The sequence below is a fragment of the Schistocerca serialis genome, chromosome 2 (genome assembly GCF_023864345.2).
Source record: "Schistocerca serialis cubense isolate TAMUIC-IGC-003099 chromosome 2, iqSchSeri2.2, whole genome shotgun sequence".
NCBI lineage: Eukaryota > Metazoa > Arthropoda > Insecta > Orthoptera > Acrididae > Schistocerca > Schistocerca serialis.
This window is the reverse complement of record NC_064639.1, coordinates 790,122,301-790,148,642: the sequence shown is the minus strand read 5'-3', so window position 1 is coordinate 790,148,642 and position 26,342 is coordinate 790,122,301. Positions and strand designations below refer to the sequence as shown.

Here is a 26,342-nt window from a genome sequence, read left to right as displayed (position 1 = left end):
AGAGTCATATCTAGAGGTATCAGGGGTCCCATATCACTCCAACTGCACACGCTCCACACCATTCCAGAGCCTCCTCGAGCTTGAACAGTCCCCTGCTAACATACAGGGTCCGTGGATTCGTGAGGTTGTCTCCATACCGGTCGACGCCCATCCGCTTGGTACAATCTGAAACGAGACTCGTCCGACCAGGTAACATGTTTCATTAGTAATTCAATGTCGGTGTTGATGGGCCCAGGCGAGGCGTTAAGCCCTCAGTCATCAAGGGTACACGAGTGCACCTTCGGCTCCGAAAGCCCATTTCGATGACGTCTCGTTGAATGGTTCGCACGCTGACACTTTCTGAAGGCCCAAATTGAAGTATGCAGCAATTTGCGGAAAGATTGCACTTCTGTCATGTTGAACGATTCTCTTCGACCGTCGTTGGTCCAGTTCTTGCAGGATCTTTTTCCGGCCGCAGCGATGTCGGAGATTTGATGTCTTGCCGTTTTGCTGACATTCACAGTTCACTCGTAAAATGGTCGTACGGAAAAAGCTCCACTTCATTGCTACCTCGGAGATGCTGTTTCCCATCGCTCGTGCGCAGATTGTAACATCACGTCCAAACTCACTTAAATCTTGATAACCTGCCATTGCAACAGTAGTAACCGATCTAACTACTGCGCCAGACACTTTTTGTCTTATATGTTTACATATCTCTGTATTTGAATACGCATGCCTATACCCGTTTCTTTGGCTCTTCCGTGTATCAACATGATTGAGACGATGGCTTCTGGCAGCAACTACGCCATAAAATTCATGCATGTGTGACCTCTGCGCTGGGTTCCCGCCTGGGGTGGCCGTACGGACAGGCCGAAAATGTTTATACATGTGGAATGCAGATCAGCTGGAAAGTGAAGTCGGCGGCCAGGTTGCACGTGCGAGCGGCCGGCTCTGCTCCGAGAGCCGTTCTCGTCAAACGGGATTACAGCCGCGACGGCTGCGGACTGCCAGCCCAGGCCTATATAAAGTGCAGCCGCCCCTGCCGGAGTCGCACTTCACCCACTGCTGACCACTAGACATCATGGCTTGCAAGGTGAGTTGTCTTCCGCAAGTAGAGGACCCGCAAAACTTTTGCTAAGAAGCAACGATCTTCTTTCACTACTAAACAGCCCAGTTTTCTGTCTCGTGTTTATCACCATTAAGCATTGACGTAAAGGAGATTGGTTAATCGAATATTGCGGAAAGGTACGAGGTTGTCGTTAGGCTCATTCGTTGCTGTAACACACAAGAAGTATATTTTATGCGTGAATTCTGTAAGTAGTCGACTGTAAATGGGAGAACCAAAGACCTGTTCAGCTGATTGGAAGAACCACGTGAATGCTGCGGTAGGGTAAACGAATAGTCGCCCTCGGTTTATGAGGAGAATTTTGGAAAAATATTGTTCATCTGTAAAGGAGACCACATATAGAACGCTGGTGCGATCTATTCTTGAGTACTGCTAGAGTGTTTGGAATATGCACCAGGTCGGATTCAAGGAGGATATCGAAGCAATTCAGAGGAGGGCTGCTAGATTTATTACAGGTATAATTACATAACATGCAATTGTTGCGGAGAAGCTTCGAGAACTCAAGTCGGAATCTCTGGAGGGAAGGCAACGTTCTTTTCGAGGAACACTACTGAGAAAATTTAGAGAAACGGCCCTTGAAGCTGACTGCAGAACGATCTTACTGCCGTCAAAATAAATTTCACGTAAGGACCACCAACATAAGATATGAGATATTAGGACTCGTACAGACGCACATACGCAAACATTTCCCCTCGCTCTATTCGCGAGTGAACAGGAAAGGAAATGGCTAGTAGTGTTACAGGGTACCATGCGCCACACACCGTACGGTTACTTGTGAGTATGTATATAGATGTAGTTGTAGATGTAAATGTAAATCTGGATGTAGATGTAACTGAATCCGGTAACACGAAAACTTGCTGCTCCATACGAAACTCCAATATTTCGTGCGTTTCGGGGAAATTGAGTGAATTTAGTTTACCTACCTCTATCAGATAATCCAGTTTAGATTTTCCACCCTAAACCTTTACATATTTTTAACAATCTGTTTTCTCGTTGGAGGTGTCCTGATGAAATTAAGATGCTTCTAAATATAGCTTCTGCATAAAACACCTCTATTTGAGAACCAAGCATTGACTCGGCAATAGCTTCGAGTGATGTGAGCGTGGAAGTGTCTGCCATGAAAAGAAAAACCCAGAAATTTGGAGAACATTTCTAAGATTACTCCGGGATACTACATAGTCCGTAATCTACGTTGGAATAACTAGTATATCGTAATAACTAGTATATATATCGTGACCAATTTAGCCGAAAAAGGGTGGAGAGTTGGTGGTATAAAGTTCTTGATCGCAAGCGTTTGGGTCAATGTCCCGGGTTATATTCGAAACTTGTTCACAGTGTCTCTAGAGCGATTATGTAAACCACGATCCTTCGTGGATGACTCAAAATTTCGACGAGTGTAGCTTCCAGCCTAGTACATGGTGACCAATTCGAGTTCTGGATATATCGATTATCTATTGAAATACTTAGCATTTCCTAAATAGGCTGAAGATTTGTATTCGAGTCCGTATCGTGGTATTAATTTGCCAGGAAGATACGTTTTAGAGCACATCCTTCCCCAGACTGAAAATGTTACTCCACAGATTTTTGCTACGCGTTCTTATGCAAATTCGATTTTTCAAATATGTGTATAACTACAGAGAGTAGACTACGAGACCACACTGTAACAGACTATTAGGCCCGGTCATTTAATATCTTCATGTAACATTATATATCCGAGTTTCATACATGTCACTTTGATCTGTGACTGGATATGGCTCTGAGCACTATGGGACTTAACTGCTGAGGTTATTAGTCCCCTAGAACTTAGAACTAGTTAAACCTAACTAACCTAAGGACATCACAAACATCCATGCCCGAGGCAGGATTCGAACCTGCGACCGTAGCGGTATTGCGGTTCCAGACTGCAGCGCCTTTAACCGCACGGCCACTTCGGCCGGCTGTGACTGGATACTTGGGCGAAAGTGGCCTACAGTATTCGTCGGTCAGTAACTACAGCGTCGGCAAAACAGCACTCGCTGGCGAGCAAAGTATTTCACGCAGCTGAGACAGTCAATCCAACTTACACCATCTGTCCTGGGTAAGGATGGTGTAAGTGGGGTTGACTATCATAAGCTGCTTGAAATACTTTCCGGGATAGTGTTATTTTGTCCACGTTGTGTAACGCTAAAGAGATTTGAAGAGCCATATACATTTCATCTCTCTAATATTAAAGTGTTAAACTTCTGATACACAGTTTTACGTCAGAAATATGACTGACATAGATTCATAAACAGTCGTTGATTACTTGAATTTGCAATGGTTTCTGACTGGCATGGTGGTAGCAGTTCTGTGAAAATACAGGCTGGGGCCCTTGCCGAAATTGTGAGTGATCTCCGAAGGAAACGTGGTTTACATTATTACTTGAGATCCTTCAACCTGTCCCTGTAGCGCAGGCTGTTAACACCCGCCATTGTTGTGGCGCCCAACTCGGAGGTGGCGTATTCGATTAATGGTGAAAGAAGAAATTTTCACCACCAATATTTAGCCGAAAAAGGGTGGAGAGGTGGTGGCAAGATCGCAAGAGTTTGGGTCAATGTCCTGGGTTATATTCGAAACTTGTCCACAGTGTCTCTAGAGCGATTATGTAAACCACGTTTCCTTCGTGGATGACTGAAAATTTCGACGAGTGTTGCCTCCGGCCTACATTTCCACAAAGCTATTACTACCACACCATTCAGAAACCCCATGAAGTGAGGCATGTGGCACTGTTGATTAAGATTCGTCAGTCAGATATTAATCCTCTCGGCCACTTTTTTTTTTTTTGCTATTCTAAAGGAGTAGGTTGTGTGCCACCACCTTATCTTATGATAATACAAACAAAAATTTGAAACCACACAACACCTACACATATACCAGAATAATATACAGTCGAAATGTACAAGTAAGTCACGACTCTCATACACAACGAGGATAGGGGCTACTTGCATGGAGGAAGACAAGTCATTCCAATTAAGCGGCTCAACAACCACTAGTGGTCTTCCACCCAACATTATTACGAAACTTCGTCTTTCTTCTTTATTATGGATTTTCTGTTGCAACTGAACTAATAGGTTACATATCTTCCTTTTGTCCTGTCTCTAGTACTCTTCACCTTCAAACTGCTCCTCTTTCTTTCTCTTTCCTCACACACTTCTTTCTATTTTACCGTCAACTTACCGTTTACTTTCAGTCCCCTTCTTATTACTAATCTTTGCTTCTTATCATTTAGTAGCCTACGGTTTAAATTTTAAACTCTCTGTCGTCAAAAGTAAACGACCATTTAGTAGCCTACGGTTTACATTTTGAACCCTCTGTCGTCAAAAGTAAAAGACCACTGCACGAAAAGCCTTTCCTATTAGCCCATAAGTCACTTCTACCGTGAAACGTAGTCCCTTGTACCGTTTCCCGTAACAATAGTTATTACGCTATGTTTCTATACTCGTTTTCTTCGCTAAACCTCACTTTTTCATATTTCCTCTTTCTTCAGATTTGAGAACAGCGTGATTTACATGATGTTGTAATTGAATAACCTTCTTTTTCAACCATGAGCATTCGGTGAAATTTTTCAAAGAGCGAGAAAGTTTCAAAACTGGCCACGTTTGATGCAACTGATTTGATGAATTTGTAAACGTGTTGTTCCCCAAGAAGTAAATTTGACAAGAAATACGCAAAATTGTGTCAAAAGACTGATAGTTACGTACTTAGTATTTTTAGTGTAGATTGCTTTGGTACCTGTGCGCTAAGAATATTTCAGCAGTGCACACGATGTACATCCTTTCATTTATTAATATGAATATGGATGCCGCCTATTTGATTCAACGATCTGAAATTTTGTATACATTTTCGTTTAGTTCGCTAAATTTCGCTCTTTTCTGTTTCCTTTCTCCAGCGCGCTTCACATTTAAGAACAACGCGTCTAATATGACGTGATATCTAGTGTATCCAATGAGTTCTGAAATAAAGCTAGAAAACATATACAAAAATATTATTCATACTCCTTCAACGTTAGACTGAAACCAAAAATGAAGAAACAGAACCTGAAGTGGAGAAACAGGAAATAAATTTTAAAAAAGGTTTACCCAAGTTCGTTTGCTTATAAAACTTTGCATCTGATCACGACAATGGATTTACTACATTGATTTCATGATTACTGGTTTTTTAAAAGTCGAATAAAACGTGTTTTAAAAGCTCTATTTTTTGGGTTTGTTAGGTGAAGTGTAGTCCAGGGCAGATACACGATTAGATGAATATGGAAAATCTCCCAAAACCATACTCAGACTGGCCGGCAGAATTAACGTTTACTTGCCTAGAACTGCAATAAGGTAATCATCATGCCTTCAGTTCGTCTCATTACTGTGGCTACATGTGGCACTGTGTTGTACCCACAAAATTTGAGAAGGTTCCAGCCCTGGAGACTGCATTTTTAGCTTAAAATTCACGCTATTCTCCATCTCTTCCAGCGCATAAAATCATATTTCTTTTTTCGAGTGATTTGTGTAAGGCCTCAACGAGGGAGCGACAGAAAAGAATTGAATACATTTAGTTAGTTACTTACATGTTACGTGGATCATTTTGCACGGTAGATCACAATGATGTGGAATGAGTCATTTTACATTTACGTCAATAATGAAATTGTACAATTGTTTAAAGAAAAACATATTAGTTTGATACTAACCTACAGAGGTTCCTATCGAGGTTGACTCCAGATCAGCGCCAAAATTACATCGCGCCCAAGGGATCAGCATAATTTTCTGTGAATGGAGTGACAACTTAGAAAATCCAAGATATACAATATAATTGTTATTGGCGTTTAAAAACACCCGAAGTGACGTAAATGACGCTGAGACTAGTAATTTAATATGAGACACACGATGTCGCAAATGTGGGGAAATACCCCAAAAATGGGTGAGAACCGTTGGAAATGTGACGTCACCAGATGACGTACCTCACCGCAGCGTCTGGGCTTGGGCGTGAAGCGATGACTGAGCGATGCAATATCTGCATTCGACCAAACGACTCGAGTTTCGAATACCTTTTGTAAATGTGATCTATTGTAAACGTCGAAGTTGCAAAATGTAATCAAGTAAAATTTGTTCATTTTGTATCCTTTCCTTTTCTCCCTTTTTTATTTGTTGACGTACATTATTTAGTAAGAGAAACGTACTTCATGTACTAGTAACAACGCAGTTAGAAAGCTTATACTCATTTATTGTGATACAATACGGTATATTGTTGTTGAACTGTACTTCGCAATAAATCAACGGAGACCGCAAGATTGGTAAACAAAACAACAAATCATTCCTCAATGTAAATATAGAATTATCTAACGTAATGAAAAAAATAGCCAGATGTAAGACCCTCCCTGAGCCCCTCGCCCTAATGTTGTGATTGCGGGCCCTGAGTCACACCGACGTGAACACTCGACTTGGGTTGGGATGATCAGGTGTGACAGACCGACAGGCTCAACCGCTGCCTGTGCGGCGAATCACTTCATCTGCAGGCGTCACATGTTCAAAATTTGTCATCCCCTTTTGAGGTATTTCCCATGATTTGCAAGCCCATGTACCTGTTTCAGTGTCATCTACGTTGCCTAGGAGGTTTTCCAACGTTAATAAGAATCATATGGCATAGCTACTGCTAAGGCTGCAGCACTTCTTTTTTTTCGTGGTTTGCAGTATTAAATCTGGAGTTTATTGGAGTAGCAGACAATAATTGTTAGAAAGTCGAAGGAACTCTGTAATGAATAGAAAACTTGAATCCAGATTCCAAGACGGGGTAAGCGCCCGCTGTTGCGACCACCTCCCCCTTGCAGACACTTATGCCTCCAACTTACTATTATGGTTAAGAACGTATTACAAATCAGAAATAGCTTTCACGGTTGATTTGAGAAAAATCAGGAAAAGTCTTATTGATTGCCTACTCTCTCACATAGAACGGTTGTACTGTAGTGTCACCGGCGCAAATAGTAGCCCTATCTTAGTACTTGGTTCTTAAGTTCTCCGTTTTCTGGGGACATGCAGATGGTGTAGCTATAACGCATTTCACAAGAAATAAAGTATCCTACTGAAGAGTTAAGACGTTAGTGTAGGGAGACGGTGTTTTATGGCTAATTACAGCAGTTTCATAGACAAAACAAACTGATTGCGGCAAATAACATACGATAACTTCTGTCCGCAGGCACTCATCTTAGCGGCAGTACTGTCGCTGGCCCACGCCGGCTACCTGGGCGCACCTGCAGTCCTCGCGCCAGCCGCACCCATTGCTAGGGCTTACGCCCCCGCCATCGCCGCCGCCCCCATTGCCAGGGCGTACGCCCCCGCAATTGCTGCCGCTCCCATCGCCAGAGCATACGCCCCAGCCATCGCTGCTGCCCCCATCGCCAGGGCCTACGCCCCAGCCATCGCTGCCGCCCCCGCCATCCGCGCTGCCCCTGTGGCCGTCGCCGCCCCCGCCGCAGTGGCTGCCGAGTACGACCCGCACCCAGAGTACAGCTTCGCCTACAGTGTCAACGATGCCCTGACTGGTGACTCGAAGACCCAGCACGAGAGCCGCAGCGGAGACGTCGTCCAGGGCAGCTACAGTCTCGCCGAGCCCGACGGCTCCATCCGCACCGTCGACTACACCGCCGACCCCGTGAACGGCTTCAACGCCGTCGTGCACAAGGAGGCTGGTGCCCACCCCGCTGTTGCCGCCGCCCCCGCTCCCGTGGCCGTCGCCCACGCTCCCGTGGCCGTCGCCGCTGCCCCAGCGATCGCTGCCGCCCCCGCCATCGCCGCCGCGCCAGCGCTGGCGTACGGTGCCGGCCTCGGCTACGGTTACGCGAGGGCGGCATACGCTGCCCCCGCGATTGCCGCCGCCCCCATCGCTAGGGCAGCCTACGCCGCTCCCATCGCCAGGGCTGCCATCGCTGCTCCCGCCCTCTCCTATGGAGGCTACGGATACGGCGGTCTGGGATACACGAAAGCTATTCTTGGTTAAGCACCATCTTCATCAATAGTCACTCATTTGCATCTTGAATATGCTCATATGTTATTGCTCATGTTTCTGTAAGTCTGAAATACTTTACAAATAAAGTTATTGTTTATGTTATTCCATATTTTGTGAATCTTCCGAAAGTAATACCACATGTTACATCAAGAGACTGATAATATTAATGACTGATTCAGAATTACTGAGTATGCCCATGAATTTGCTACTACAGTGCGAGGTATGATCGACAATATTTGAATCTGCTAATGACATTAATCTCCTTCGTGTTGCGTCAGAAAGCAATTAATGATTGTTTGTAGGCGTCTTTGATCTTTTCCTGATTGTCTATAGACCCCGCTAATTTCAACGCTATCCCGTTCTCACTATTTGAACAGTGTAGTCCCTGTACTAAAACTTTCAATCATGTATCCTTTCAGATGTAAAATTGTTTACCCACTCAATCGTGAAACGAAAGAGATCTTCCCTCGTAAATTGCATGAATGCCGTGTTTAGGTAACTTTCGTTTTATCTCCTTCCATTTTACATTTATTTTTTATTTTTTTAACACTACATCGTTTTCATACTTTCCTAGGACAGTTGTTTGATCACATTACAAACTGCCTGCAAATTATAAATGTGCTACGTGTTAGCCGCGCGGAGTGGCCGCGCGGTTTGAGGCGCCATGTCACGAATTGCGCGACCCCTCCCGCCGGACGTTCGAGCCCTCCCTCGGGCATGGGTGTGTGTGTTGTTCTTAGCATAATTTAGTATAATTTAGCTTAAGTAGTGTGTAAGTCTAGAGACCGATGACCTCAGCAGTTTGATCCCTTAGGAATTCATGCACATTTTAACATTTGCTACGTGTTACTTAATACATGTATGTAGACTGCACGCAGGTGTTTAAGACACTGAAGTGTGGCTAAAGCTCCATAGTCTAATTCTAACGTCGTCCGGCAATGAAAACACTTCTTGAAATAGAATAAAAAGCCCACAGCACAAAGTTCTTGTATATCTCCTGAAGTTAGTATCCAGGAATAGTGTAATTGTGTACTGACGACAATGAGCTCGCAGAATATCCTTAATCAACATTAGAAACGTATATAATTGGAAACTCACTTATCCACCACATAAGCGGTTTACGTATCGAATGGGCTTCTATAAACGCCGGATTTCAGTCTGAACATCAGCATTATATACTCACTTTGCACATAACAGTAGCTGATTTTTTTGGAGGTCGAATTCGCTCCTTTGAAATCCTACGTGTGCTCGGATAAGACCAAACTGGCGCAGATGGAGGACTAGCTGTTGTACAGTTCGCTGTCATCTTCTGCAATAGTGGCCACATGCGTAAGCACGCTGTGAATTATTTCATCGCAAAACAGCAGTATGAAATGATTGTCAACAGTGAGGACGGGCTGCAGAACACTGTCCCTGAGAGAGTATGATACAAGTGAGGTGTAATGAACGGCCTTCACCTCCGTCGTGGAAGAGTACCAATAATCTCCCGTTCGTTGTTCCCGCAAGCAGAAAATTTGCGGTTCTGACACCATAATTCAGCAACGGATATTTGTGCAAATCCGAGACAACACTTGGAGATGACAGCATTTACAGTACGTCGTTGCTGTGAACTCTCTCTCTGTCTCTGTCTCTCTCTCTCTCTCTCTCTCTCTCACCACAATGCCACGAATCACCGTAGCCCTAACAACATGAACCTGCCCGAATGACCTGAGTCTAGCGCAGAGTCCAGAGTCTCTCTGCACGGCAAAGTATTTACTCTCAGTGACGGCAGCACTGTTCTGTTTCCTTCCACGTGAGACGGGTACTCAGCTACTCAACACAAATGGAACAAATACTAGAATATTTTATACTTGATAGTATGCCTCCTCCTTCATTGAAATGAAGAACAAATACATCCTCGCAATGCTGTGGATAAAAAAGAGTGAAGATCAATGAATGTGCAATGCGCTAATCACGTAAAACGTTATGCCTAACGGGCACCAATATTACATGCAAGTACTTGAGTGTTACAGTTACAACAGCACTTGAATGTTGCAGTTGCAATTCCAGAATGAGAATGGCTGGATGATGGTTGGGATAAGGAAATGAGTTCCTGACAGAACATTGGGAAATCGTCAGAACATTGATTTTTTCCCATGTATCACAGTGCAAAAATAGTAACTGATGCAGACCAAAAGGCACATGAATGGGGCGAAACTTGCCTTACAGGAGTTAGCACAAGTTGAATTGTCAACGTTTACATGTTCTGTGACTGAACCAGAGATGTGCGAAGTGTGTCGCTGGTGTACTAACTGAACATTGTCGCGGTCCAACGGCGTCACAAAAAGTTGTAAGAAGGCACGTGGATGGAGACTTCCACATTCCCCGCGCAAAAAAATCACATACTGTGAGATAAAACGACCAGGGATTCAATCCTGAATACTGGAGCATCATCATCTACCAATTACGGGAACATTATCTGAGAACAGAGCAGTCGAAGAATGATCGAAGGATACATGGACTCATGACTGTCCATCTTATTCATGGAATATAGAGCCTTGAGTGTGATGTAGCCAAAATAAAATTACTTGCCTAGAGCTTTTTAAATATCGAAGTTGGTACGAATGTTAGTACTGCTTAAGATAGACAGTAACCCACGGTGTTACACAGATTTCTGCGGATTCACAAGACTATGTTTTTATTACAGAAGTTAGAAGCTTGGGATGGATTTTAACTTAAGCACCGAAATGCAAAGCTTTTAATTTCAAAACGACGATGAGATTTTATAAACGTATAACGCAAGCACAGAAAACATTGGAGTACTTCATACAATGCTGTTTAGAATCAGAGTTCTCAATTACATTTCAAAAATTTTCGATACCTGCAGTTACTCCACTTGCTGCTTTTGCTACGCGGCGTCACAAAAAGTTGTAAGAAGGCACGTGGATGGAGTCTTCCAAATTCCCCGCGCAAAAAAATCACATACTGTGAGATAAAACGACCTTAAGGTATGTTTACGGGGGCAATACAAATTACATATTGCGGACAGTATACCACGACAGTATTGACCAGTAAATTTTCAACCAAATTAATGTTGCCGTAGCTCATTTCTGGGCCAGAGTAGTTTACGCGGTGAAACATTGCCGATATCCACTCGCGGTCAGATTAATGTTCTCTGTGAATTTAACAGTTGTGTTGGTGCTAACACAAGAAACATAAGAAAATATTGAATGACAAACCCCACTTGACAGTGTCTAGTTGGACATAACATACTGTTCCAGTAGACAGCAGTTTACGGGGCTATGTTGGTACCGATCTGCCTCCCGCACCAAGCCGTGAAACTCACCTGTCGTGCAACTGTCTATAAATGGTTGAAAAAGGCTCTGAGCACTATGGGACTTAACATCTGAGGTCATCAGTCCCCTAGTATTTAGAAGTACTTAAACGTAACTAACCTAAGGACATCACACACATCCATACCCAAGGCAGGATTCGAACCTGCGACCGTAGCGGTCACGCGGTGCCAGACCGCAGCGCCTAGAACCGCTCGGCCACAAAGGCTGGCAGCTGTCTATAAGCTGCGCTCCAACATGTGAAGTCTGCCTAATTAATATTTTATCCCAACTGCACTAGGGGAATTAGAGCACAACTACTAATAAAGAGAAACCAATCCTGGTAGAAATGAACTATATTGTCGAAGCCCAGTGTTCTCAGATTAAGTGGTGCACATTCGTCGTCACATCGTTACAGGTTCAAAGATGGCGCCAACCAGAATTCACAGAGGCTGCTCTCACATCAGCCTGACATAAAGTCGATCGGCCGTGACGCGTACCGAGATAGTCCGTGCAACTGCGATAACACTGTGTGCCGGATGGTGCAGTGGTTACCGCAACTGCCTAGTAAGCAGGAGATTCCAAGTTCGAATCCGAATCCGGTAAACTTTTTCATTCGTCGTCGCTGATTCCGCATAATGTACCACTGCAACTGATAGCAGTGATCCCCCTTCAATCCTCTGTCGAGGATTCATGTCGCGAACAGCTGAGGTTGTCCCACAGATCCTCAACTGGGTTTAAATGCGGGGAGTGCTGTGGGTAGGAAAGTGCAATAAATTCATCTTCGAAGCACGCGTATACACTGTGACCCGTGTGCACATTAGATCGTTCTGCTGGTAGATGGAATAATGCTGGGGAAAAAACAATCCGCATGTACGGGTAGAAATGGTCCCCAAGGATAGATGCATACTTGGGCTGATCATTGTACCTTCCAGAATGACGAGACCACCCCGGGGAATGTCATGATAACATTCCCCAAACCACAACGCTTCCCCCTCAGACTATGTTTACAGAGTTTCCTTTAATTTACGTCTATGGTCACAATCTTTTCTATTTAACAGATTACTGGTTTCGGTCTTAATGACCATCATCAGATCTGTTTACAGAGCTGTACACCGAGCGAAGTGGCGCAGTGGTTAGCACAGTGGACTCGCATTCGGGGCGACGATTGAACATCCCGCGTCCGGCCATCCTGATTTAGGTTTTCCGTGGTTTCCCTAAATTGCTTCAGGCAAATTCCGGGATGGTTCCTTTGAAAGGACACGGACGACTTCCTTTCCCATCCTTCCCTAATCCGATGACCTCGCTGTTTGGTTCCCTCCCCAGAATCAACCCACAGTACTGTATACACTAACGGCCGTCTGCCCGATTGAGAGCAACACGAGATTTATCTGATTTATCGCTACACAGTTTATATCCCGTTGGGGTACTGGCATGCAAATTCCAGCCTCCGTCGCTGATGAACAGCAGTCAGCATGGCTACGCGAACGACATGTCTGCGCCGGTCGGTGTGGCCGAGCGGTTCTAGGCGCTTCAGTCCGGAACCGCGCTGCTGCTACGGTCGCAGGTTCGAATCCTGCCTCGGGTATGGATGTGTGTGATGTCCTTAGGTTAGTTAGGTTTAAGTAGTTATAAGTCTAGGGGACTGATGACTTCTGATGTTAAGTCCCGCAGTGCCTACAAGGGAACCTCCCCATCACACCCCCCTCAGATTTAGTTATAAGTTGGCACAGTGGATAGGCCTTGAAAAACTGAACACAGATCAATCGAGAAAACAGGAAGAAGTTGTGTGGAACTGTGAAAAAAAATAAGCAAAATATACAAACTGAGTAGTCCACGTGCAGGATAGGCAACATCAAGGACCATGTGAGCTCAGGAGCGCCATGGTCCCGTGGTTAGCGTGAGCGCCTACAGAACGAGAGGTCCTTGGTTCAAGTCTACCCTCGAGTGAAAAGTTTAATTTTTTGTTTTCAGACAATTATCAAACTTCAGGCACTCACACATAATCAACTTCGCTCTCCAAAATTCCAGGACATGTTCAGATTTACTTGGACATATGCAGGGTTTGACGGTCTACACACGGAAAAAATTGAAAACGTTAAAAACGTGTTTTGACAGAGCACAGTGAAAACTGTGCGACTGTGAAACTGTTGCATTCATTTGTTACAGTTTATGTGACAAACTCTTATGTTTTCATCACTTTTTTGGGAGTGATTATCACATCCACAAGAAAACCTAAATCGGGCGAGGTAGAAGAATCTTTTTACCCATTCGCCAAGTGTACAAGTTAGGTGGGTCGACAACATATTCCTGTCATGTGAAGCACATGCCGTCACCAGTGTCGTATAGAATATATCAGACGTGTTTTACTGTGGAGGAATCGGTTGACCTATGACCTTGCGATCAAATGTTTTCGGTTCCCCTTGGAGAGGTACGTCGTTTCGTCTACTATTCGCGCGGTTTTGCGGTGCGGTCGCAAAACAGACACTAAACTTATTACAGTGAACAGAGACGTCAATGAACGAACGGACAGATCATAACTTTGCGAAAATAAAGAAATTAAAATTTTATCTCGAGGGAATACGTGAACCAACGACCTCTTGTTCCGCAGGTGCTCACGCTAACCACGGGACCACGGCGCTCCTGACCTGGGATTGTCTTTGATGTTGCCTATGATGCGCATGCACTACTCAGTTTGTATATTTTCTTATTTTTTTCATTGTTCCACACAACTTCTTCCTGTTTTCTCTATTGATCTGTGTTCAGTTTTTCAAGGCCTATCCACTGTGCCAACTTATAACTAAATCTGAGGGGGGTGCGATGGGGAGGTTCCCTTGTTAGAGCCATTTCGAGGTGACTGCTCGGAGGCCCATAGGCAGCAACGTTCGCTGATCGATCGTCGAGGACACAATGTTGGTAGCCCATTGGTTCATCTGGGTTGTCAGTTGCTCAACAGTTGCACGTCTATCCGCATGTACGTATCTCCGCAGCCGTCGTTCACCACCAGCCCGTGGTACGCCACAGTTGCCTTGCCGCCAGTTTTGGATAGCGCCATTTTGCCATGCACAGTATATTTTAAGGACGGCGTCACGAGATTTACAAACTTAGTCGTTTCGAAAATGGTTCCACACTTGCCCCGAAAGCGAATGGTCACTCCCTTTTTAGTGTCAGATAAATCTCTCAGTCTCTGAATTACGACAACAGCTGCATTGTTTTCTGCGTCTTCTCGACGAGTTTTATATATCCTCCACTGTTAGTGCTGCCACCTACCCTCTGTGAGTGATTAAATTACATTTACGCTTAAAATTAGCCGTGGTGTCGCTAATATGAGTGAACCGCGTATTTACGGTATACAAAATTGAAAGGAAAATCTTAGGGCGCTCACGTGTATTATAGTGTCACAAAGTGAGTCCGGCTCTACTGCATACGCTCCTGTCTGAGCCAATGGTTCATTGCGCGATCCATACGTTGGTTATGGCCGAGCATCGTTGGGGCAGCTCCTTCTTAAGAAATGCTCTTGCGCGCAGATATCCGTGTGGAGATGCTCTGTACTGTTGAGGAATGAAATTTTCAGCACGTTATCGCAGCTGCGGAAAAAGTCAGCTCTTCAACACTTCCAAGTATCTGATTCCTGTAAAAGAAAACGAATCGTAAATCGATTCTCAGGAACGGTATAAAACACACGATGTCTCGAAGAGCCATACTGGTTCTCTACTATAGTATAAGGCTATTAATTTGTGAGGAGTCTCTTTTCTACTTAAATGGAATGCAGCCCCATCACTGAACACTAATTTGAACACTTATCACCACGACACAAAATGAATTCACAATATTCTATACGCTGTTCTTCATCATCATTATAAAAGATTTCTAACAATTAAGTCCTGAGACTTTCTGAGACAATAAGACTAGGACGGCCGTTGGAGTGTATGGCTCGCTTGGGGAGGGCTACTCTGCGTAAAATCTGACGGACAGCAAGAAAGTCAGAGGCACTTGAACGAAGTAAAGGCCACACAGCCACAGCTGCTGAAGAATCTGCCCCATTTAAGAAGGAGTTGCTTGCGTTAAGTCCGACTGCCACCAAGAGAGATGCTGAGAAGTCACAGACATCTGGAGACACTTGAACAGGGCCGGCCACTGTGGCCGAGCGGTTCTAGGCGCTTCAGTCGGGAACCGCGCGACCGCTACCATCGCAGGTTCGAATCTTGCCTCGGGCATGGATGTGTGTGATGTCCTTAGGTTAGTTAGGTTTACGTAGTTCTAGGGACTGGTGACCTCAGATGTTAAGTCTCATAGTGCTCAGAGCCATTTGAACCATTTTCTTGAACACTTGAACATTCGAAACGAGCTGGTTTGTTTTTGTGTGACTGTTTTTGCGACAACTGAGAAATACAGCTAAACATTAGAATCAATCCGTTGGGCAGATCGTTGCCAGCGCGTGGGAGCTTTCATAGGATAGTACACGTGAGGACATGACGGGAGTTCCTGACCCCCACGTCGAACGCCGCAAGATCAAAAGTTTTCATCCTGTACGAAACGTGGTCATGAAGCAGTGGTCAATCATTCGATGGAATTGCGAACGGAGCCGGCCAATGACAACGCACATACGACTGGAAATTCGGCCAGTCTGTAAGATATGTTAGCAACCAAGAAAGATTCAGTGTGAGACTGAGCTATTGTAACACCGAGAGGTCAAAAGGACATTGAGGCAGTCAGAGACAGTGAGGTATGTCAACATGTAGCCTACAGTCTCTTCTTCCGTTCCATCATTTATCGGCACTTTGTAATGTACTCATTTTCACTCCATGTTAAATGAACGAATCGTTGTGGTCCATTGCTTGGGTCTTGAGTATTCGAGTACACTCTGCATTTTCCTTGACTGGGATTTGCCTCCAAACATTCCAATAACACCGCTTTTGGAAGATAATTACCGTGGACAGTAGCCTCCAGCACATTTCAAACTCAAATGAAAAGTATGATCGTCTTGTGTACATCTCCCACATATCTGTATCTTTTGGCGATTATTTATTGTAACAGAAGCTATGTTTTTCTACCTACATCAAAGTTGTTCACTTCAAATGTTGTAGTGACAAGCTGGTTACGTTTTGCTTCGGCTTAATAATCGTCTACCGATCTAAACCGGTAGCACCGAGCATAAAAATAAACAGCTGATGATCATCTACAATGAAGTTTCACAATTATTTGACTTGTGCAAAGTCCCACTTCATCACAAATCTAAAATACAGATAATGAAAGCTGCCGGGTATCAACTTGTCCCCACGGTGAAATGAGATGTTCGATTCATCGCGTCGATTTCGTGTCTGCCGCACACGCCCTCGCGCAAAATCTGTCTGCGAGTGGTGAGATGGTCGATTCTCCCCTTCTACTTGCAGACTACTGAGTCGTGTCTATGTCCATTCACAACGGCTGTAAGGCTTATATTCGTATTTACTCTACGGTAATAAACATAAAAGTTCCATGTTTTAAGCCATGAATTAGAGTGTTTAATTTACATCTTCGTTCAATTCACCGCATTTTGGCACTCAACATGGGATGATCTCATCATTGAGGTGTACGTCAATCAGTTTTTCTGTTTGAAACACAAATGTCGCAAAAAACGCCAGTCAGACACGTAGGAATGACTAACTTGCGGTCGTCACCACGAGTAAACTCTGTTGAATGCGTTCTACGCACTGAACGAGAACACGGACACGACCTGCGAATTTCCCCTTACATAAAGAAAGAGTGCCTTGAATCTTCTGGTATCATAGTAGAATACTTTGAGCCGGAGGAGTTACAATGCCGTATTCTCGATGGAAATCACGTCTCGTGGCTGCAACTGAATTGGACCTGTTTAATCGGAGAAGGCAAAAAGCCTTTGGTTGCTCGACTCGACGCACACAAGGTAACGAACGAGCGAGCACATTAGCTGCACTAGGAAGACTCCTAGCGGCAGCGACATGAGCCGACGACTTACAGCTGGCTCCAAGGTATAGTTTCGTTTTGTAATTTAAAATTCACCTCTAGTTTGGATCGTTGTTGTTATTGTTGTTGCTGGTGGTGTTGGTGGTGGTGTGATCTCCTCACCCTTCTTTATCCTGCGCAAGCCTCAGAATGTGTCCTCTCAACGAATCCATCTTTCAGTCAAGTTACGCCACACATTTCTTTTCTCCCAATTTATATTCAGCACCAGATCTACCTGTCAAATCTTCCACAGTCTTCTGTAGCACCTTAATTTAAAAGCTTGCTTTCTGTTCTTGTCTAAACTGCTTATAGTTCACACTTCACTTCCGTGAAAGGCTACACTCGGGACAAATGCATTCAGAAACGAATTCTTAATGCTTTAACATATATTTTATGTTAACAAATTTCTCTTCTTCAGAAACACTTTTTTCCCTTTGCTACTCTACATTTTACATCCTCTCTGCCGCGGCCATCATAAGTTATTTTACTGTCAGAATAGCATATCTCATCTACTATCTTCAGTGTCTCATTCTCTAATCTAATTCCCTCAGCAATGCGTGATAGAATTCGACTACATTACGTTAGCGTTGTTTGCTTTTGTTAATGTTCAGCTTCTATTCGCCTTTCAAGATACTGTCCATTCCGGTCTCTATGTACTCCTTCCACCTACCAGCTTTCTCTTTTTTGCTTAGAACTGGTATTCCGTCTGAGCTCTTGACACTGACATGGCTCCTTCTCTTTCCTCCTCTTTCCTCCTCTTTCCTCAAAAAGCCTCTTTAATTTTCCTATAGGAGCTGTCTATCTTTTCCCTAGTTGTACAGGCTTCAATAGTCTTGAATTTCTACCCTAGCCTATCCTGCTTAGCTGTTTTGCACTTACTATCAGTCTAATGTTTAAGACGTTTGCATTATTTTGCGTGCTTTATTTCCTGCATCTTTATATTTTCTCCTTTCATCAATTAAATTCAGTATCTTCTGTGACAGCCAAGATTTTCTTCTAGGCTTTGTCTTCTTACCTGCTGTCTTCACCATTTCCTCTCTCTAAGCTACCCATTCGTCATGTTGTATTCCATTCTCCTGTTTCAGACAATCGTCGTGCAGAGCTGCCTCTGCAGCTTTAAAAAAAGCTCTGGTTGTTTCAAATTACCTACGAAGCATTTCCTTAATTTTATGTCTATTTGAAATTTTTTCAGTTTTATCAAAACTAGACATGATTGTCTCAATGGGAATTCCGTGATCGTCCATTAAATAAAATATGGCGTTTCAGTCTTCCATCGCTATTCTTTATTTTCAATTGCCGGTTTCGGGCTAGCTGCCCATCTTCAGATCATATATTGTAGCTACAGAGTAACTTGTCCGTACAGGACACTCGGTTCGCTGTCATAAGTAAAGTAAATTTACTTTTTATTTTCAGTTTTAGTCTATAGTTCACAACCAATAAATTATGGTCTGAGCCCATCTTTATTTGGGTAGAATATGTAAATATGTAGTGTTGTGGAGTGCAATGAATCTTTGTGAAACATTCTATATTAAAAACGCTACCTCTACTTTTCCTCAAACCCGCCCACTCACCCACCCACCCACAAACACACACACACACACACACACACACACACACACACACACACACACACACACACACACGCCACAACTGTTTCTCATCTCTTACGATGCTATAAAATGCGTACCGCATAACGCTTCCCCACTGATGGCGTCTTTGGTTGATTTGGCCCTTTGAAGAAACAGACGCATATTCTTACATGTAATGTTTTAAAATAGCTTGCAGCAATATCCACATATTAGTTAGCCAAGAGTACGACTTCAGAATGTGTTTTAAGCTGCCTTATTGCACTAATAACAAGTCTAACAATGTGGTGCCCCTTTGGTATTTTCAAGGCGTCGGGTATTGATAATTTCAGACCTTCGGAGGAGTAGCGGATAGCGAACTCACGTTATTCCTGCACCATATTCCAAAGAAGCAACCTGGAATGTTCAGGTGCTGAACGGTTCTTCCTCCACCTGTCTTCTAGTTCCACCAGTCATCTGAATGTGATTGAGAAACATTGTATGGTGTCTGGTTATTAGTGTAACAGCAGAGAATCAGACCGCATTCCAAGGACGTAACCAAAGTTTCTTGGTTTGACACTGCGGCTTACAGGAGCCAGAATTTATGTCAAGACCTGTTGCTGTAGATCGACAAAAATGACACAGTACCCTGCTCGATCGTTCTTGTAATAGTAATTAATATTTAAGATGAATATCACTCTTTCTACACTTGCACTTTTCTTCAAAGCATCTTTAGAAACGTGCATGCAAAAGAGATAATTTCCCAATTCAAGTTGTAGACTCCCTGTGTTTATTTAAATTCAGGTAGAAATATATTTCTGCGACATACTACAACCCATTCGAACAACAAACCAATCTTCCTTGGAAACATTCGTAGATAGCTTCGCTTCACATCTCTGCAACTGGTGATGAAGAAGTAAACTTTTGTTTGCTACAGAAAAAAATCTCTTGTTGTTCAAAGGAAAATCATACCAGAACAAACAAAACCAGTTCATACTCCACTCTTTTTATTAAACACTATAGAAATATAATCTCGAGTGTGATTCCTTGGTTCCAGTTGGTAATATACTGAAATTGTGTTACCGGTACCTAAAACGCCTAACGTGTATGTATTATTATATGCAGATTGAAGGTGGAGAGGGGAAGAAAGGAAAGGAAAGAAGAGAGATCACAGCTATCAGCTGCATTTTGACTTTACGCACAATTGGCGGCTACGAGTGAAAACGTGTGCCGGACCGGGATTCGATTCGAACCCAGGATCTCCTGCTTACTGGGCAGGTGTGGTCACAACTTTTTTTTTCGGTGCAGGCATATCATGATACCCGTTCAAATTCATTGTTGATCCATTGATACATTCTCCGTTTTTTTGTATTTGTTTGAATATGAAACCACTAAAAACAAATTTATCTTTCAAAAATCCTAAGTAGTCAGTTTGTTAGTTGTCAAATTTAGCTTTGTCAGGCTTAGTTAGTGATGCGCCTCTAACGATCTCTACACCACGTTAAACCCTGACGATTACTGATATCTCCGACAGTAACCTACTGGGTTATGTGCAAGATGTCTTACAAGAAGTATTTGCAAGCTTGAGAGTACCTAGAATACAAAACATTCACATTCTAGTTCAATTTCAAAAATTAATTTTTGATAATATTCGGTATATATATTTTCTAGTGCGCAAATATAGTAAGTTCTTAAACTATAAATCATAATATTGCTTGTTATAGGGATAGCGAACGCGAGGGTGAGATTTTACAGTTAGATAATATTTCATATTAGGCTGTCGTTAACGAATAAAATCCATAACGATGATGCCAATCAACCTTCAGTTACAGTGATTTATAACAGGCAAATAATGTAACAAAGATCTGTGATGGGGGATGGCTCACAATATTAAAAACAAGAAATTACCTTAAAATGACCGTTCACTTTGAATCAGTAATGAACTCATTAATGCCGAGTAGAATTCTTGGCAATTTTAGTAGCCTACTCCATCATGGACGTCATTTTTTCGGTCTTTGTATTTATTATTCATATTTACTAGCTTTACTGTTTTAGTTCAGGTTGATAGTGAAAGTTGGAGTCATTAGTTTTAAAGCTTTCTGCACTAAAGTACAGCGTGAAGTAGAGTGCCTCAAAAATTTGCACCGCTATTGCATTCGTCTTACACCTCAGTCCGTAGAAAATTCAACCCTTCTCCTCAGTTCTAGGGAAGGCATTCTTGCACTTCACTCGCGTCTATAGAAAACGGGTAGCTGATCAAGCCTTTAAAAGAATCGTAAAACTACGACGTTTAAGCAAATGCTATGCAGTTCCTCTGCTAACATTCGCTGGTGTCAACATTGCTGTTTCTGTAGATACAGGTAGTACCTATGGTTCTACTGGAGAGACAGAAACAAAGAACTGCAAAATTCAGAAGATGATTAATCTTAAGGTTGTAATTTGTTTATTACAGCTCCAATTTTGTTTTCCGTTTCCATTATTGCAACATTTATAATCACAATCTTCTGTCGAAACTCGCATTGTAACCTTAAATGACGCGATTCGGTCTCGGCAGGGCAAAGTCTCTTAACTGCAGATGAGATGGTGTTTCACATGTAGCTTAATCTATATACGTGCTTTGACAACAGTGTTGCGGAGATAATTACCACATCATTTACGATTAACCCCATGCTGCACGGTGGCGTACTTCATATATGGCGATTGTATGTATATAAAAATTCACTAGAAGGAATGGCTGCGGTGAAAGTGGACATGAATTACAGCGTGTTTATCGACCTCGACATTGCCGTATTCCCGACGGCTTGACTAACATAAGTTATTCTAGCAGTTGTGATTACGCAAGGATTCCCTTGCGCCCACTAGCAGGCCAGGCCCCTGTTACAACAGGCAGCAGTGAGTGCGTGACATAAACATTCGGCGGGCGGAATGCTGATTAGCATACGCGTAAAGCCAGTGGTCAGGTTTGCGTACGACTCGTGGAGCTTCTCGAGCACTTCCCGTCTAACGGGATTGTCGGCATGCCGGCCAGACGTCGCTATATAAGCTGGGAGCTCGGCCGTCCGGGGCATACGGCAACCAACCACCCACTGACGACATGGCTTCACAGGTGAGAACTTGCGAATGTATTTGTCTACTGGAGAATTTAACTGTTACAAGTGTTCGTTTTTAAGATGGGATATTGTGAACGAGAGTTCCCAGATCATTATTCTCGTATGAGTCCAGGAACGACTTTACCTTGTTAGTGTAGGCAGTTGTTGCTATATAGAATAGGCCTATACCCTGTTTTACAACTGGCCCAACCGATTACAATTACAGGTCGCATCCTCTTCAAATGAATAGGTAAATACTGCTTTGATTTCTCGGCGTTTAAAGTTTCCTGACATCAATGATTTGGAAGAAAAATCGAAAAACTTTTATAACAAAACCTGCTTGTTACACTTTCAGATGCCTATAATTTGGCTGAAGTATAGACGTAATGAAAAGTGTTTGTGATTGGCGAAATACAGTCACAGGGGATGACCAGAGGTAAGAAAATGCAGACAAAAGAAAGAAAGATGTATAGAATAATTGCCTAACACGATACTCATATTAGGACATATTCTTTACAAAAATTCTGTTATCTCGACTTTCAAGTTTTCAGTAGGGTCCCGCTAGTATTGACTCTTGGCGATAGAATCACTTTATCCAAATCTGAATTGACCAAGTAACTAACTCAGTCCGAACAGGCCTCGGAAGGTCCAACAGTACCGACCGACCGCTCTGTCATCCTCGACCGATAGGCATCACTGGATGCGGATACGGAGGGGCATATGGTCAGCACACCACTCTCCGGGGAGTTGTCAGTTTGCGTGACCGACGGAGCCCCTCAACGGACCTCACATGGCCTGAGAGCACCCAGCTTGCCAACAGAGCTCGACAGGTCCAGGAGGTCACCCATCTAAGTGCTAGCCAAGACCGACAGCGCTGAACTTCTGTGATCTGATGAGAACCAGTGTTACCTCAGCACCAAGGCCGTTAGCCTTGACCACGTAAGTAAGAGCTCAAATAGGCCTATTCGTAGCTACCGTAACTCGTTCCTCATGTGATTCCATATGTATCAAGAATTTAGTAGAATGAATCTCCTACTCTGCAGCAGAGTGTATTTTGTTGTGAAAATCCTATCAGACTGAAATTATGGGTCACATTGGTGGGACCCGAACTCAGGCTTTTGCCCGTTGGGAGCAAAGCTCCTATCAGGTACGTCCTTGGCTACTTTGGTTTTGTGGTCATTAAGCCGTATTTTAGACCCGCGTTTCTCAACCGTCTTTCCTTTCGGGTACACTAAAGTACGTTGCAAACTTCCGCTGCACCCCTCCATAAGATTTTTTTCCTAGATGCAAAATGCAAAAAGCGAACACATAAAATACATAGCTAGCTTTTTACTACAGAACGACTGTGAGATAAAAATTTTGCAAATTAATTGCGTAAGACGTTTCAGTAGGGATATATGAACATAAAAATAACGCCAGTAACAAAAGAAACTTGTTGCTCTTAAGCAGGAACACAAAAATCTCCCGACATACCTGACACGTGTTCGTAACACACCATTACGGCGCGACACGGTGGTTGAGAAACCCTGATCTACAGCATCTTTCTACAGAATGTAACGGAAAGGTATGCCCAAACTTTCAGGAAACATTCTTCACACAGAGAGGACTAAAATGCTTTATATGGTCTTGGCCCTGGAATAGCTTTATTTCCATGTCAGTGTTCATTTACTACTTCTCTTCATAATCACAATTATCACGAGAAACAGACAGAAACAAAATCGGTGTCTTATGCCACGTTCAAAATGTCCTCTTGATTACGTTTGGTTAGAATATACACTAAGTTGTAATTCATACGTTCACCCCCAGAGTTTATTGTCCAATGGAATGAAGGTAATGTTAACGCCGTTATTGCTTGTGGTAACACGCGATTAAATTGATTGTTCTGCTAGGATCGAGCACGTAGCATCAACTGTTTAGTGTTCATCAAGGACTTAGTTTCCATTACAGAGCAATGGAAGTGTACTTAAATGCGGAGTTGGCAGGCGCCCATTTACTATACGGATTAGCAGGTGGTAACGGCCTAGTGCGCAACGCTTGTATCGGGACGTTTAAGTCTACTTCTCTCGACTGGAGGAGGCCTAGAAGGATGAGGACACTTCAACTGGAGGAGGAACTTCTTCATACAGTTGACGACACCCGCGGTGTCAGCGTACGACAGGTAGTTGCAAAAAGTAATGTTGAACACGTAACTGTTTGGACAGTGCTACATGAGAATCTTCTGTTACCTTACCAGGTGCAGAGACTGAACTCTAGCATCGAAATAATTCGTGTCTGGAAGTTTGTCCGTATAATATATTTTGTTTCTCTACATGTGACAAATGTTTCCAGAAGGTTTCGCCATGCATTGTTGCTACAGTCTATATACCCAATGTTTCGTCGTCTTCTGAGGGACACATCTCAGAATCTATAAAGATGAAGACAGTTGCCTTTAGGGTATAAATTAACTAATTAAGTTTTTCTTCATAGCCTCTGATGATGTCTGCAGCAGCAGGAGACGAAACTTCAGGCACAAAATCAGGTCTTTCACCATGGCCTAATGCCCACATAACTAATGCCAGCAGGATATAAATAGCGGCGCTGAACGCCTGCTTTGTTACTAAGTACGAACTACAATCCACTTTTAGAGCTTTAGTTATGAAGCATATTAAAGAGACTGTGGCCGAACTGAAGCTGTTAAAACAGCTCATGAGCCGTTATTTTGATAGCTCAGATTGTAAAATACTGTGGACGAGACGCAAGGCTATAGTTTCCAGTTATGATTTGACACACAGTTTCAGTTTGTCAGGCTGTCTATATATCAGTGGCATAAGACATCTTCCAGTTTCTTAAAAACATAATCCGTAAAATTTGTTTCTGTGAGTGTAGTTCGTAAATGATTGTCACAGTCATATGGTGCAGAGGCTGAGCACCCGGTCTGAGATATTGGATTCGCATTTCAGGCGACCTTAATAGTCCCGACGTTGCCTATTTTCCGTAGCTGCTACTAATTAACCCAATGATTCCAAAATAAGATTTTCACTCTGCAGCGGAGTGTGCGCTGATATGAAACTTCCTGGCAGATTAAAACTGTGTGCCCGATCGAGACTCGAACTCGGGACCTTTGCTTTTCGCGGGCAAGTGCTCTACCAACTGAGTTAGCCAAGCACGGCTTACGCCCCCTCCTCACAGCTTTACTTCTCCTGCGAGGAGAGCTTCTGTTAAGTTTGGAAGGTACGAGACGAGGTACTGGCAGAAGTAAAGCTGTGAGGAGGGGGCGTAACTCGTGGTTGGGTAGCTCAGTTGGTAAAGAACTTGCCCGCGAAAGGCAAAGGTCCAGAGTTCGAGTCTCGGTCTGGCACACAGTTTTAATCTGTCAGGAAGTTTCAACCTAATGATTGTTTGAACAAAAACACTGCCAGATCCTTTCCCATGTGAGCTAATGCTCCATCTTTAAATATTTTGACGTCCTGCTTACAAACGTTTTTACGTTATATCCACAGTTCTTTTCGTTGGTATTTAGTTTTCGGACTTTTTCTGTTGACAGGTTATCATTTTCGTGGCGACACTGTCGTTGGCCAACGCTGGATACCTAGGCGCTCCGGCGGTACTCGCTCCAGCAGCCCCCATCGCCAGGGCGTATGCCCCCGCCATCGCTGCCGCCCCCATTGTTGCTGCTCCCATCGCCAGGGCCTATGCGCCAGCTATTGCCGCCGCTCCGGCCGCGGTCGCCGCAGAGTACGACCCACACCCCGAGTACAGCTTCAGCTACAGCGTAAACGACGCCATCACTGGAGACTCCAAGGCCCAGCACGAGACCCGCAGCGGCGACGTGGTCCAGGGCAGCTACAGCCTGGCCGAACCCGACGGTTCCATCCGCACCGTCGACTACACGGCTGACCCCGTCAACGGTTTCAACGCCGTCGTGCACAAGGAAGCCGGCGCCCACCCTGCCGTGGCCGCCGCTCCCGCCCCCGTGGCGCTCGCCGCCCCCGTCATCGCCACTGCCCCCGCCATCGCCGCCGCCCCCGCTATCGCCGCCGCCCCCGCTCTGGCCTACGGCGCCGGACTTGGCTACGGCTACGCCGCGGCCGCTCCCATCGCTGCGGCAGCCATTGCTGCACCCGCCATTGCTGCAGCCCCCATAGCCAGGGCAGCTATTGCTGCGCCAGCTCTCGCCTACGGTGGATACGGCTATGGCAGTCTGGGATACACTAAAGCCATATTTGGCTAAACTGCACTTCACCAAATTAGCGCCGAATAATTTATGAAAGTTTCCATTGATCATATGTCCATTCTTACATGTAAATAAACCATTTTCTATTCA

The 26,342-nt window shown here is 43.9% G+C and overlaps 1 protein-coding gene across 1 annotated transcript; it reads left to right on the top strand.

Moving 5' to 3' along the window:
* Window positions 1-1,032: 1,032 nt before the first annotated feature.
* Window positions 1,033-26,342, top strand: LOC126456419 (calphotin-like). The gene is made up of 4 exons (XM_050092170.1): window positions 1,033-1,072; window positions 7,301-8,096; window positions 20,675-20,691; window positions 25,563-26,342. Exons 1-4 carry the CDS (start codon window positions 1,061-1,063, stop codon window positions 26,247-26,249), a joined length of 1,512 nt encoding a protein of 503 aa, XP_049948127.1. The 5' UTR covers window positions 1,033-1,060; the 3' UTR covers window positions 26,250-26,342.